The sequence below is a fragment of the Triticum aestivum genome, chromosome 7B (genome assembly GCF_018294505.1).
Source record: "Triticum aestivum cultivar Chinese Spring chromosome 7B, IWGSC CS RefSeq v2.1, whole genome shotgun sequence".
Taxonomy (NCBI): domain Eukaryota; kingdom Viridiplantae; phylum Streptophyta; class Magnoliopsida; order Poales; family Poaceae; genus Triticum; species Triticum aestivum.
This window is the reverse complement of record NC_057813.1, coordinates 678,870,548-678,884,051: the sequence shown is the minus strand read 5'-3', so window position 1 is coordinate 678,884,051 and position 13,504 is coordinate 678,870,548. Positions and strand designations below refer to the sequence as shown.

The window sequence follows — 13,504 nt, the reverse complement described above, 5'->3', positions numbered from 1 at the left end:
ACCACAAGTAGGTGACTTGCTAGCGGCGTGCAATCGGCACGCCGATAGTGTTCTTACTACCCACGACATGCCACCCTATTGCATGCCACTAGTAGGTGTATTACTAGGTGCGTGCTACCAACACACCACAAGTAGGTGACTTACTAGTGGCCTGCAACTGGCACGCCAATAGTAACCACTTTCCAAAGGTGAGAAACTAGGGGCGTGTGGGCTGCATGCGGCTAGTGTGGGGTTCCTGTACTAGTGTAGACAGTGCATGAAAAAAAACGAGTAAGTATACTGCGGGATTAACAGCTACTTGACATGAAATATATAAGCGGGAACAAAAAGATATTTATCCAATAAACACCTTACATGGCAGAAGAAGGAACACATATGAATGGTAAATAGAAAACAAAGGACCATGAGAAAATCACCTCTCCCTCTCGAAAGCCCGATTATCTCTCTTCCACACATCCCCAACCTCTCTTCCTCCCATCGCTCCCGCGAGCTCCTGTCCCTGAGCCCCAACGCCCGAGAGCTTCCTGCCACGCGAATTCCACATGTTAGGATGCTCTCCCATGTTGTCATCGCTAGCCAACTCCCTACTGCTTCCCCCTTGCACATCTCTCTCACACACACCATGTGCTCGCACCCCAGCACTTCGTGACCTCCACCTCTCAACCGCCTCCTCGAGTGACTAGCACTAGCCTCCCACGTGCCTCCTCTGGTGAGGCCGCCTACAACCAGTGCCAGCCTCCACGCGCCCCACCAGGCAGCCTTGCCCCGCGTCTAACATAGGCAAATTGTACGCTTGGTATCTAGAATGGCTCAGTTAACAAATGATGGTGAGGGGAGGCGGGTTACTGAATCGATGAGCAGCGGCGAGTGAAAGCTGGAATGGGTGGCATCCAAAAATAGATTGTGAAGACGGGGACGTGGGCGACTACGAGAGGACTATGATGTCCTAGAGGGAGAGCAGAGGTGAAGACAGGTGCCCTAGCTTTTCAGGTCGGGATCAGGGCGGAGGGAGGGGAAAGAGATGTCTCAAAAGGAAGAGGAGCGCAGTGGCTACATGACCACGATAACAGAGAGGAGCAAAGGTGGGGCAGGGAGGGTGAGCGGACGGTAGGGAGAAGGCGTGGGTGGCGGCACGAGGAGGATAGAGAATATGGGGTGGGGAGGGTGAGCAGTGGGAGGGGAGGATACGGGGGTGGTGGCACGAGTAAGATAAAGGAGGTGGAGCGGGGAGGGTGAGCGGAAGGAGAAGAGGAGGCGGGGGTGGTGGCATAGGGAAGATGGAGGATGAGTCTGGGACGAGGACAAGGTGGGGGCAAGCTAGGATTTTAGCACGCAGCGGGTGCCATTCATATCTCCTGATGCGAAACGTCGATCCTGCTCCCATCAAAACTACTGAATAGCCCACCTTTGCCATCGGTAAAATTTCCAATGGCTCATGGTGATCCATGAAATATTCAGCGGTCGCGGTTGGTCAGGGTTGAGATCGGACGATTTATATCGCTAGGCAAGACTGATCAAACCAGCTGAAGGTCCAGTGAATGTGATAGCCTATGTAAACTATGGGATCCCGGTCTTAGTCACCTTTCAAGTATGGCGCACTTTTTTCTGTTTCTTTCCATAGCTCCACACCACATGATTAGTAACCAACTCAGCAGAACTTACAAATGGTACACAGCCAATCGCTTTATCCCAGCGCCTAATTGGGATTATACTCACAGATGGTCCATGTAAGGCACATTTTTGGTAACTCTGGGTGGCACCCTTGCAATGTCCAGGCTGGCCACTAAATAGTTCCCTAAAATTAACATTTAATTGCACTCGGGTAACTAAAACACCAGCAGTGAAATCGCGCGTATCATGGATTATTCTGAATATCTATGGAGTATTTAATGGACAACTTTTCCATAACTAAAGAAACCACCGGTGCAGATTTGCTTTCCTTGGCAGGCCAACTTTGGTGGTGAGTAAATACTTTCCATAGACTGAAATTTTTCATAACTGGCTACCCTACACCCTGCCGGATGCGCCACAACTTTTCGCGCCCTACCTATACCTAGGCACAACGGATACCTATTTCTAAGGCGGCGCGTGTTGGTGTGCCAAATTATAACATGTCCCTAGCGGTGTAATACTTGAACTGCTATCGAAGCTGGACAACTTTTCGCGCCATTTTGTTATACAAGTGTGAAGTAGGGCGGTGCACGTAATTGAGTGATGCAATGATGTTATTCTACAAGATGACGTAAATTTTCAACCGTTTTGCTGCGGCGAGCCCAAGCGTTCTTCATGTGTCAGTGATCTTTCCATAAAGTTCAATGCTGACGGTCATAAAATAAATAAATTTCGTTTCACGCCAGAACTAACTAGCGCCGCATAACGGATAGCCGGGACTGCAGTTAAATAACAACCATCACAATTTTACGCCATCAATGGCGAAGACCGCGGAGATCAACGAATCGAAGTATGCTTTTCCAACTAGAGAGATCAATTATTATTTTGACGAGGAAACGTGGTTCTTGTATCACTCGTACCCTTCGAACTGCAAATTGTGCAAGTCATGTCGTGAGAACCTTTGGTAGATCGCAATGCAGAACAAACAACTATATGGCCTGAATTTGGTCTTGGGGACGTGTTGGACATTGTTAAACGTGATTGTAATCCCTAAGTTTTGAGTAATATACAAGAGTTATATTTTGCCAAAAAAGAAAAAAAAACTTTTTGGACCAAATACACCACCCCGCCCTCCCCCTTTTCAAATTCCAACCACCTGCTAGTTTTGGCCCTTCCTACCCTAGCCCCGCCCCTTTCCTACCGGTGCTTCCTACACTGTCCGATCCGTCATCTAGGGCCAGGACAAGGCAACGGCGGCGCAGCGGTACCCTTGTCCTTTTGCCCCGTAGGCTATATGTAGCGCTGACCCCCCGAAGAATTCCGCCACCCACAGCCAGCCTCCAGCCACACCTCCCGTCGCGACCCGTCTCGTCTACTCGTCGTGCTCCTCCGCTCCCAATCCCTCCCGTCGCATCCCGTCTCGTCTCGTCTCGTCGTCGTTCTCCTCCGCAGTCGGGCGCTGTCGGCTCGCCTCCCCGTCTACCCGTGCAGCCGGCGCACGGCGCGGACGGACTAGCCGGGCAAAACCGCGTCAGTTTCCCCCGTGCTAACTCCAGCCGGCGACAGCAACCGGCCGGCCGCGATTCGACCCCGGCCCCAAGGTACGGACCGAATCCTCCCCGTGCGCCCTCGCTAATCATCTTTCACTCCGACGGGAAGGTAGAGATAGATTCGTTCGCCTAGCCGCGCGCGCGCGCGCCTGCGTCCGCGACCCGACGAAGGCGCGTTACCGGGGATCCGATCTGGGGCGCCGGGATTGATCCGCCGGCCGCTTTGGATGTCCGTCGTCGTCTGTCCAAGTTTTGTTAGGATTTTGGTTGCCGTGCCCGTCAGTGATCTGTGCGGCCTAGGCGGCGTTTGTAGCTAGAGTTTCCGACGTTGTTTTCTTTCCCCGTGAGTTGGATCTGTGCGGCGGGGAGTCGATTCGGTTCTTGTCGGGAGACGTTGGCTCCAACCTGATTCATGGCGTCGGTGTCGTCGAGTGTCAGCTGGGCGTCAGGCTTAGCAGAGAAACTGGTCCAAGCCTGGTCTGTGTGTTGGGTATGCGTAGCAGCGGGAACTCGATTCAATTCTTGTCTGCCTGAGGTCGATTTTTGTCTGCTGTCTGTCTGAGATGTCCCTCGCTCCGGTCCTGATGGCGTCCGGTCCTGGAGTCAGGCTGTACTTTATACTGCAAAAAATCTATCTCTAAGTCCATGCAAAAAAAAAACAAATCTATCTGTAAGTACGAAGAAAGAGAATAAAAAAAACTAAAGTCGTATTCGTACTTTATCGTGTTTGGGCCGGACACCACGACTCTCCTGCGCTATGGGCCTGTGGCGATCCATGAAAAAAAAAAGATATCGATTTCCTTCCTGTGTCCCTCCCTCTCTGCTGGACGACGCCGCCCGCTGCGCGCACCGCCGTCGCCCTAGTTGCCGCCGGTGTCCGCATCTCGCCCCGCTCTCTCCTCGCCGTCGCCCGTTGCGCCGTCGCTGTAATTCCCACTCCAAGCGGGCCATTCCGCTCCTCGCCGCGCATGGCTGGCTCCCGAACGCCCCGCCCAGATCCCGGCATCCTCGGCGCCCGCGCATGCCAAATCACGGCGGCACCAGCACCCCGGCGCGCCGGCCCCCGTGTATACCTGCATAATGTTAGTGTATGATGTTTGATTTGACTTCGTACTATTTGGTTGATCCAATTCGGCCTCTGTTGTGGACATGTGGACCTTCAGGATTCACAATAAGGCTTTGTTCGGTTAATCCTCTCCCCAAGAGGATTGGAGGGGATTGGCAAGGATTGGTTCATATTTTGACTTAGAAGAGGTTTAAATCCTCCTCAAACCCCTTCAATCCACTCGGATTTACACGCAACCGAACAAGGCCTAAGGATGTCCACAACCTAGCGCTTCAATTGTTTAGGCGCTAAAAATGACTTGACAGCGAGCGGATTTTCAAACATGTCCATATACAGAGTGCATACCTGCATATCGTTTCCACCGGCGGGTGTGGGCGGTTTCAGATTGGGCGCAACTTTATTGAATACCAGAGATGTATCCAGATCTCGTCTTTATTGTCTCAAGTTTAGTAAATTAGTTAGTGATTGCAAATCTTAATATGATTAATTTAACTGGTCATTGCAAATTATGTTTGTATTGCACTACATGCTCAATTGGATATGAGCAACTCTGGGTGTATACTCCAAGATGTTTGACATTGGATCTGTTTTGTAATTGCTAAACCTTCGACTGTACCGAAATAGGTCTTCTGAACTGCTGCCCCTGTTATGGGCAAGCTCTCAAGGTTTTGGTATCGTGCTACCCTCAGTGAGCTGTTTGAGTAGGAAGCATTTTGTGCTTTTGGGTTTTTGCTAGCTAAGTATATGGTATGTGAAAAGTAATTTGTACTGTTTGTGAATATTCTTGTTCAATATCTTTTTAAAGCTTTCACTGTTGGATATGGAATTTCTACTTACGAATTTTTTGCCTGCAGCACACGCCTTCTCTTCTCTATCGAAGCAAAGGCCACTCAAGACTAGTCAAAATCTAGGGGTACTATGGTGATCTCAATGAGGGAAGTGGATCCTGTCTTCAAAGGGGCAGGCCAAAAGGAGTATCCTTCAATTGCTAATTTTTTCACCGAATTACATAATAATTTTCACTTGTTTTACCTGCATTGGTCTATGTCCTAGAAATATAATATAACCATTATTTCTCATTACTGTTATGCACTGCTGTTTTAAATTAATGATGTGTATTCAGTAGGAAATTTGTACCACACATAGGTCAGCTACATATTTGATGGATGGAAGTCTTGAGAATATCACATTTAGTGAACACATTAGCAAGCATGATGCTGCAATTGGTATAAAAAATTACATTGCTTTTCATAATATTTATTAACTTATCCTTGAATAGTCATCCTTAACAACCCTTAGTGGACTGGAGATATGGCGAATCGAAAAGTTGCAGGCTGTTCCTGTTCCCAGGGAATCACATGGCAAATTTTTCACAGGAGATTCTTATATAATACTAAAGGTACTCTACCCTTTCTGAATTGTGTAGATGTGCCTAAGTTCGGTGATTAATTATGTAAGGGAAATTGGTCTAGAGCTCTATATGTTTGTCAACATGCAACTAATTTCATTCCTAAATTGTATTTGATCTGAACCTCTCTGAATATTGATTTATCCTGCCTCCTTTCTTACCATAATGAAGCAATCTTATACTAGATGCAGTTATTATTTTCTAACATGTTTGATTGATTCGCATCTTGTTTATGTGATGTAATAATGATGATGATAATATCGTCAGTGCATTGGAGATATGCCACCTCTCTAGGAATTAATTACTCTGTTTGTAATACTAGTGAGAATGCGGTTGTTTGAATTGATTTATAATATTGAGATTAATAATTACTTTATCATTGGAACAGACGTCGGCCCTCAAAAATGGTTCTTTTTGTCAAGAGATCCACTATTGGCTTGGGAAAGATACCCGTCAGGTTTGCTATTACATTTCAATCTCTCATCCTAGTTGCAGATATCATAGTTAATGAAGTAGCGAACTTACTTGTTTTAGTATTAATAAATAGGATGAAGCTGGTATAGCTGCGATCAAGACTGTGGAACTGGATGCTGCTCTTGGTGGACGTGCTGTACAATACCGTGAAGTGCAAGGAAACGAGACTGAAAAATTTCTTTCATACTTTAAACCTTGTATCATACCAGAGGAAGGTGGAGCTGCATCTGGTTTTAGACAGGCTGTAGTCAATGAGCGGGAGTATGTGCCACGATTATTTGTCTGCAAAGGAAAACACACGGTTCAGGTCGAAGAGGTGAATATTTTTAATGTGTCCCCTGTAAAAATTTCATGCTTGTATTTTGTCACTGCCATTTTTTGTGATAGCTACCAAAAAAACTGCCGCGTTGCTCTTCCCCATAACAGGTTCCTTTTGCACGGGCATCACTGAACCATGATGACATACTTATTTTGGATACTAACTCAAAGATATTCCAATTCAATGGATCGAATTCGAGTATTCAAGAGAGGGCTAAAGCCCTAGAGGTTGTGCAATACCTCAAAGACGCCAACCATGAAGGAACATGCGATGTGGCTGTGGTTGGTAAGTTCATGTTTGAGCACAAGGTTTAAATTGGAGAAAGTCCGTTTTTCCAGAATTATAATTATAATGTACTCTTTCAACAGATGATGGAAAGTTGATGGCAGACGCTGATGCTGGTGAGTTTTGGGGTCTCTTTGGTGGATTTGCTCCTCTGCCAAAAAAGACATTTTCTGACCCCGATGGAAACGATGATGCTTTCCCTTCAAAGCTGCTCTGGTAATATATTACAGGAAACATATCATAGGGAATTTCAATTCTTTCTACAGTAAATGCACTCCTAAATCTGTGGTTAAGTTGCATATCTGTTTTCCCCTGCTAATAAATATCATTTTTCTTTATATTTTCAGTGTAAATGAGGGCCAGACATTTCCCTTGGATTGTGAAGATCTAACAAGAGCGCTGCTAGATTCAACAAAATGCTACTTTCTGGACTGTGGATCTGAACTTTATGTCTGGATGGGTAGAGAAACAGTACTTGAAGATAGGAAACGAGCAGGATTGGCCGCTGAGGTAACATCTTCTTGTTTCTGCTCTCTGGACTGAATAGTTTTTATGGTTGGTGATAATTTAGCAGCTTAGATTAATGGTGTGGCGTATATGATTGAGAGTTTCTGGTTCAAAGGCAGCTTAATTAGTTCCCACAACTTAACTATCATTAAGGAAAAAAATCCTAAGACAGGTGGATCACAGAGATATTAAGTTAGACATGGCATCACTGTGGTGATGAAGCATATAATTGCTTATGGAAATGTGGCCACCTAAAGCTTTGGTTAGGCCCAGATTAATAATTTTATCTTTGCAGTGGCCGGTATTAACTTTTCCATGATGGTGCTCGTATTCTCACTTATGTAGGAGTTGCTCCGTGAGGGAAATCGACCAAGATGTCACATCATTCGTCTCATGGAAGGATTCGAGACGGTTATATTCCGGTCGAAGTTCAGTAAATGGCCCAAGAAGGTTGAGACAGTTGTGTCAGATGAAAGCAGAGGAAAAGTTGCAGGTTAGCACCGATGTCGTGGATTACTTTTTGTTATTAATCATGGATTATATTTATTTTATTTTTCTAACACTGTTAAAACTTATTGATATATAAATGAACTTTTGTAGCCATTCTGAAGCGCCAAGGAATTAACGTTAGGGGTGTGGCAAAAGCTGCTCCTTTGAAGGAAGAGTCTCAAGCTCACATTGACTGCACAGGAAACTTACAGGTCAGTTCAATTTCCTTTTTTGCTAAATATTTGCAACAAGACCAATCACATACTTCGCAGTTATAGCTGCTGCATTATTGCTTGTTGAGCGGTGGTGAGAAAACACTTGTTGAGCTGTTGTGGGAAAACACTTGTCAGGTTTGGCGTGTAAATGACTGTGAAAAGACGTTCCTTTCATTCTATGAACAATGCAAGTTCTACAGTGGAGATTGCTATATCTTCCAATATAGCTACCGTGGTGATGATGGCGAGAATTGTCTTATCGGTACTTGGTTCGGCCAGAAGAGTATTGAGGTAACTATTTAACATGTGCTATCTTTTGAGTGTAAGTTTCTGAGACAAAAGTAGCGTATAAGATCATGAAAATGTACTAGATAGATCACTGGTTAATGGGAGTTAGTAAACTGCAAGTTCTCTTGCCTCCCCGGATTTGTTTCTCTCTCAGATTCACGACAGCAGTCACTGCCTTCCTTTACAATTTGGATATATTTTACTTCATGCTGTACGAACATGTACCATATACTATATTTCAAGATGCCTTTGTGTTGTGGTAAGTGCGAATATATCGAGCATACCTTTTCTCTTGTGGAGAAAAACTTTGGATTAATTAGAATATGAGTGGGACACATTTCTAGACATACTTGAAAGCTCTCAAACTGGAGAATAATTAACTAATCATGTGTTTTTTTTTTGTGGCGACAGGAGGAGAGGAGTGCAGCCACTTCCCTTGCTCATGCGATGGTTGATTCACTGAAATTCCAGGCAGTTCTGGTAAAATAATCAACTTTGTGTGCAGCTGAAAGATTCGTAAAATCTTGCTTGATTATTTCAACCTAAAAAAGCTCTGGTTATCACAGGTTCGCCTTTATGAAGGAAAGGAGTCCATGGAGTTCTTTACTATATTTCAAAACATGGTTATATTCAAGGTCAGCCTTTTACCAACTCATTCTGTTAAGCTTCACTGCCAAATGTATCATTTTACTCCGACAATATATGCACCATTACATTGTGGAAAAAAAAATCAATAATGCAGGGTGGTGCTAGTACTGGATACAAGAAATATGTCTCAGAAAATGCCACTGAGGATGATACATATTCAGATAACGGTGTTGCACTTTTCCGGGTTCAAGGTTCAGGACCGGAGAATATGCAAGCGATTCAAGTTGACACGGTACATTCGGTTTCAAATCTGTCTTCACTGGACATGGCATTATGCTCATGATGTTACCTTCGCTCCTATTTATGCCACATGTTGTAAGTTTGATATGGTATTTCTTACCAGGCAGCAGCATCGCTGAACTCTTCTTATTGTTACATACTACATGATGGAGACACGCTATTTACTTGGGTTGGGAACCTAAGCTCCTCAATGGACCACGGGCTTGCTGAGAGGCAGCTAGATGTGCTCAAGGTATGACTACGATCATGTCGTGCAAATGTGTTTGATCATTCAAATGAGCTGCTATGCTGCCACATCACCCTTATTGACTTAATATGATAATTTATCTGTATGTGTTTCTTCCTAATCTTATCTAGTTTTCATTTAAAAAATATTATGGACACTTAGTCACTACAAGAATCTTAACCATGTTGTGGAGATGATTTATATTTTATTGTTTTTTGGTGAAAATTGACAATTCTGAACTTACCACGACACTTCAGCCAAAAATAACCCTGTCCCAAAACTTTAGCCAAATCTGACCATTTTATGTCAGTGCTAGCCACCCTGGCATTGAGGCAGCACAACCCTAGCACTACTTAGCACCGTGGTCAATGGTGCTGATGAGGTGCCCATACTCGCTGGTGGCTGGGACAGTTGACCTACCCATGTGTGTAAGTTCAGCACCGGTGAGTAGTGCTACCGCAACGGTAGGGTTGCTGGCACTGACCAGAAGGGTCAGATTTAGCTAAACTTTCTGGGAGGGTTTTTTTTTTGGCTGAAGTTTTGTGGCAAGATTATAATGAGAGCACACCTTCTATACCATAATTTATTTAGCGGTAACACATCCACTTGCTGTGCACGACTGGCATCAAACATACATTATTTATGCTCAATTCTACAGCACGTCATAAAAGTTCACATAGTTATTGAAGTTAATATTCACCTCCTGACATATCTGCTTCATAATTATTATATCTGGCCAGCTTATGTATCACACCAATAAGTACTTTTGCGATACTTCATGTTTGTACTTTACCTTCATTTATGATTGCCCTGCTCTTTCAATATCATAACACCGACCCTTTCAATTCTGCTCATCCACAGCCAAATCTCCAGTCAAGATTGCTCAAGGAAGGATCAGAATCTGATCAATTTTGGAAGTTACTTGGAAGCAAGTGTGAATACCCAAGGCAGAAGATTGTGAGAGATCAAGAAAGTGACTCTCGTTTGTTCTCTTGTACCTTTTCAAACGGTAAAAAGAGTTCATAACATTTCTCATATCCATTCATTTCTCTTAGACGGTTATCATTCGCTATGTACTGTACTTACTCATTTTCTCCTTTTGAATTAATATTTTCTGTGGCATACATTGGGGTAATGAAGGGGTGCTTAAGGTGAGCAATTCTAAAGTTTATATTTGTTATTATGAAGATAAGAAAACATGATGAGAAATTAATGGTGGTCTACTGATGTTGCAGGCTAGAGAGGTATTCAATTTTACGCAAGATGATATGATGACAGAGGAGATATATATTTTAGACTGTCATTCATCTGTCTTTATATGGGTTGGACAACATGTGGACACAAATATACGAGCACATGCTTTGATGATTGGAGAGGTATGTGAGAATATCATGGTTTCTCAGTGTATATAGAAAGGTTCTTGTTTTAGTTTAAGCTGGATTTACGAAGCTACTTTTTCTGCCAGAAATTTCTTGAACTTGACATTCTCATGGAAAACTTGTCACGAGAAACGCCACTTTATGTTATCACTCAAGGAAGCGAGCCCCAATTTTTCACAAGGTTCTTCTTCACTTGGGACTCTGCAAAATCAGCTGTAAGCATTTTTCCTTATGGGTTCATATGTTTTTTCTATCGTGTAAACTTCAGAAGCTAACCTCATGTATTTTGTTATAAATGACTCAGATGCATGGTAACTCATTTGAACGGAGGCTTTCTATAGTGAAGAATGGAGTAAAACTAATAAGAGATGTAAGACTTCTGTAGCTTTTGATTTCCTTTTAAACCTCCTAAATTGTCTCTCAACCTGCATTCCTGCTTTATTAGATGGTTGTGATCAAAGATGAGCTTGGCTGTATATTTCTCCTAAGTTATTGCAGCATTCTTCAATGGAACATTAGTAATAGGAATGTTTGTAGATTGGTGGTACTCATTAGTCATGACTAACTGAAATAATGTCGTGATGCCATTGGCTGACTGTCTATGTTTTTGCTATTATATTTTAAGCCAATACCACATAGATGCCAGGATAAAAACGCTACTACCATCAGATGTAAATTTTGAGCATTTGTTGAACACTCCGTATCGTGTTGAACATTTTAGATAACAAAATGGCATTACCAGGTGGCGTATGCAATCCTTCTCATAAAGCTTAACTTTTGGTTATGTAATTGGCAGAAGCCTAAAAGAAGGCCGACAACATCATCACACACTGGAAGATGCATTGTACCTGATAAACCTCAGAGGAGAACTACGTCTTCCAGTCCTGACCATGCAAGAGTTAGAGGAAGATCGCCATCATTCACTGCATTGGCTGCCAACTTTGAGAACCCAAATGCCCGGAATCTGTCAACTCCACCTGTTGCTACAAAGCCGTCTCCAAGGACAACTCCAAGGACTTCCCCTGAACCTGGGAAGCCACCCCTAAGGGCTGATTCAATCGCCGCAATCTCCGCTTTGTTCGAGCAGCCTAGACCAAATCTGATACCAAAGTCAAGGAAAGGTATGCTAGCATTCTCGGAAAGGAATGTATTTTACTACCTCGCAAACATAGTTCTCTTACCTGCTATGTACTTATCGATGTCCAAAGCAGGTCGTGCTGTAAACAAACACCAGCCTGAAGCAAGCAAACCTGAACCAGAGGCAAATGCCAAGGAGACCGCCCCTGGTGAGGAGGATGGGCAGACTCTCACTCCGGCGAAACAGGAAGATGAAAAGGAGGGTCAGCCGGAAGATGTGGAAGGGCTCCCTGAGTACCCATATGATCGCCTGAGGACATCTTCCACCGATCCTGTCACAGCCATTGACCAATCCAGGCGCGAGGTATCCTACTGTTCTCATCTCATGACGCTAATATCATCTAAGCCTCCTCCATACATGACATCTAAGACGCTACACTGGCACGTTGCAGGTGTACCTGTCTTCGGCGGAGTTCAGGGAGAAATTTGGGATGACCAAGGAGGCTTTTGCCCAGCTGCCAAAGTGGAAGCAGACTAGGCTCAAGATCACGCTCCAGCTGTTCTGAAATCTACTGCTGCTGCTGTATCTGCTTAGTGAATGAACGGCAGCGAGATGTTTCAAAGGTAGATCTAATCTCATTCGCCACAGGCACATCAGGATCTGTTGCACTCACTGATATGTGCAGAGTTACTGCAAGTGTTATATCTGCTTGCAACCAATCCTTTCCCCTCTTGAAACCTGACATTTGCGGTGCTTTTTTAGGTGAACTAGCAAGTGTTCTGCTGACGCATGAAGATAGAAAGGAATAGTTACAGGCTTGTACTTATCATTTTTTCGAGCTGGAGGGTGTCCTGAGGACAGTAGCGTTACAGATATATATGATGTAAGTTAGGCAACTGAATGAACCGGGCGGAACTAGCCCTTCTGTCAGAAAACTTGGGCGATGGAAAAATGGTGTACCAGAAGTATGTAAAACGTTGGCTGTTGTTTTATACTTCCAAATTTGTTGTCTGAAGTGCTCATTCCCTGTGCAATTTTGTGATCAAACTGGCAATGCCTATTCTTTCGGAAATGTCTGACGTCAGTTTTTTAGACATGGCAAATCGAAAGTTTTTCATGGCAATTTATATTGGCGCGAGGGTGACAAATTAAGTTTACAAGCACAGCAATTTTCTAGCAAAATATGAATTGAGGCGGATTTGCCATGCTTGTCAACTTAACTTGCCATCCTCAATGAGCACAACTTGCGATGAGAAACCTTTGATTTGCCATGCCTAAAAATCTGACATTCGCTGGATATTCAGGTCCTTTCGATTGACCTCTTTCTAGGGGTCCTTAACTTATTGGACACTATATTTCAGGAGCAGACTCTCTGATCAAACTCTCGCCCTCCAGAGAAAAAAAAAAGATTCATCATCCTCATTTTATAGGCTGGAAAAAAATACCAGAAGGCACGATGCTGTGTGGCAATCTCGCCGTTTCCCAATGTGACGTGCATTATATGTGTGCAAGAGTCAAGGGATTTTGTTGATGATGCTGCTGAGAATACGGAGCACGATCCCTTTAATGATGGGACATGCCAATGGTAACGGCCTTGAGCCACGATAAAGCTCAGCATAATGAGCACTAATAGGGCTGTTCAATTCTACGGTGTATGATGGCGGTTCGGTTTTCGGTCAATGTTGTCAGAACCTGACTCTATCAACCTACTCCCTCCGTCT

At 44.1% G+C, this 13,504-nt stretch overlaps 1 protein-coding gene across 1 annotated transcript; it reads left to right on the top strand.

The window, feature by feature from the left end:
* The first annotated feature begins 3,975 nt into the window (after positions 1–3,975).
* On the top strand, positions 3,976–12,758 carry LOC123159786 (villin-3). Its single transcript, XM_044577613.1, has 24 exons — positions 3,976–4,243; positions 5,082–5,201; positions 5,527–5,626; positions 6,024–6,092; positions 6,183–6,425; positions 6,536–6,713; positions 6,797–6,929; positions 7,061–7,223; positions 7,566–7,713; positions 7,821–7,921; positions 8,060–8,215; positions 8,624–8,692; positions 8,779–8,847; positions 8,955–9,092; positions 9,204–9,332; positions 10,188–10,335; positions 10,467–10,477; positions 10,562–10,702; positions 10,792–10,920; positions 11,010–11,075; positions 11,502–11,826; positions 11,917–12,146; positions 12,235–12,406; positions 12,546–12,758. The coding sequence occupies exons 2-23, from the start codon at positions 5,146–5,148 to the stop codon at positions 12,346–12,348; spliced, it is 2,916 nt and encodes a 971-aa protein (XP_044433548.1). The 5' UTR covers positions 3,976–4,243; positions 5,082–5,145; the 3' UTR covers positions 12,349–12,406; positions 12,546–12,758.
* The last annotated feature ends 746 nt before the right edge of the window (positions 12,759–13,504 follow it).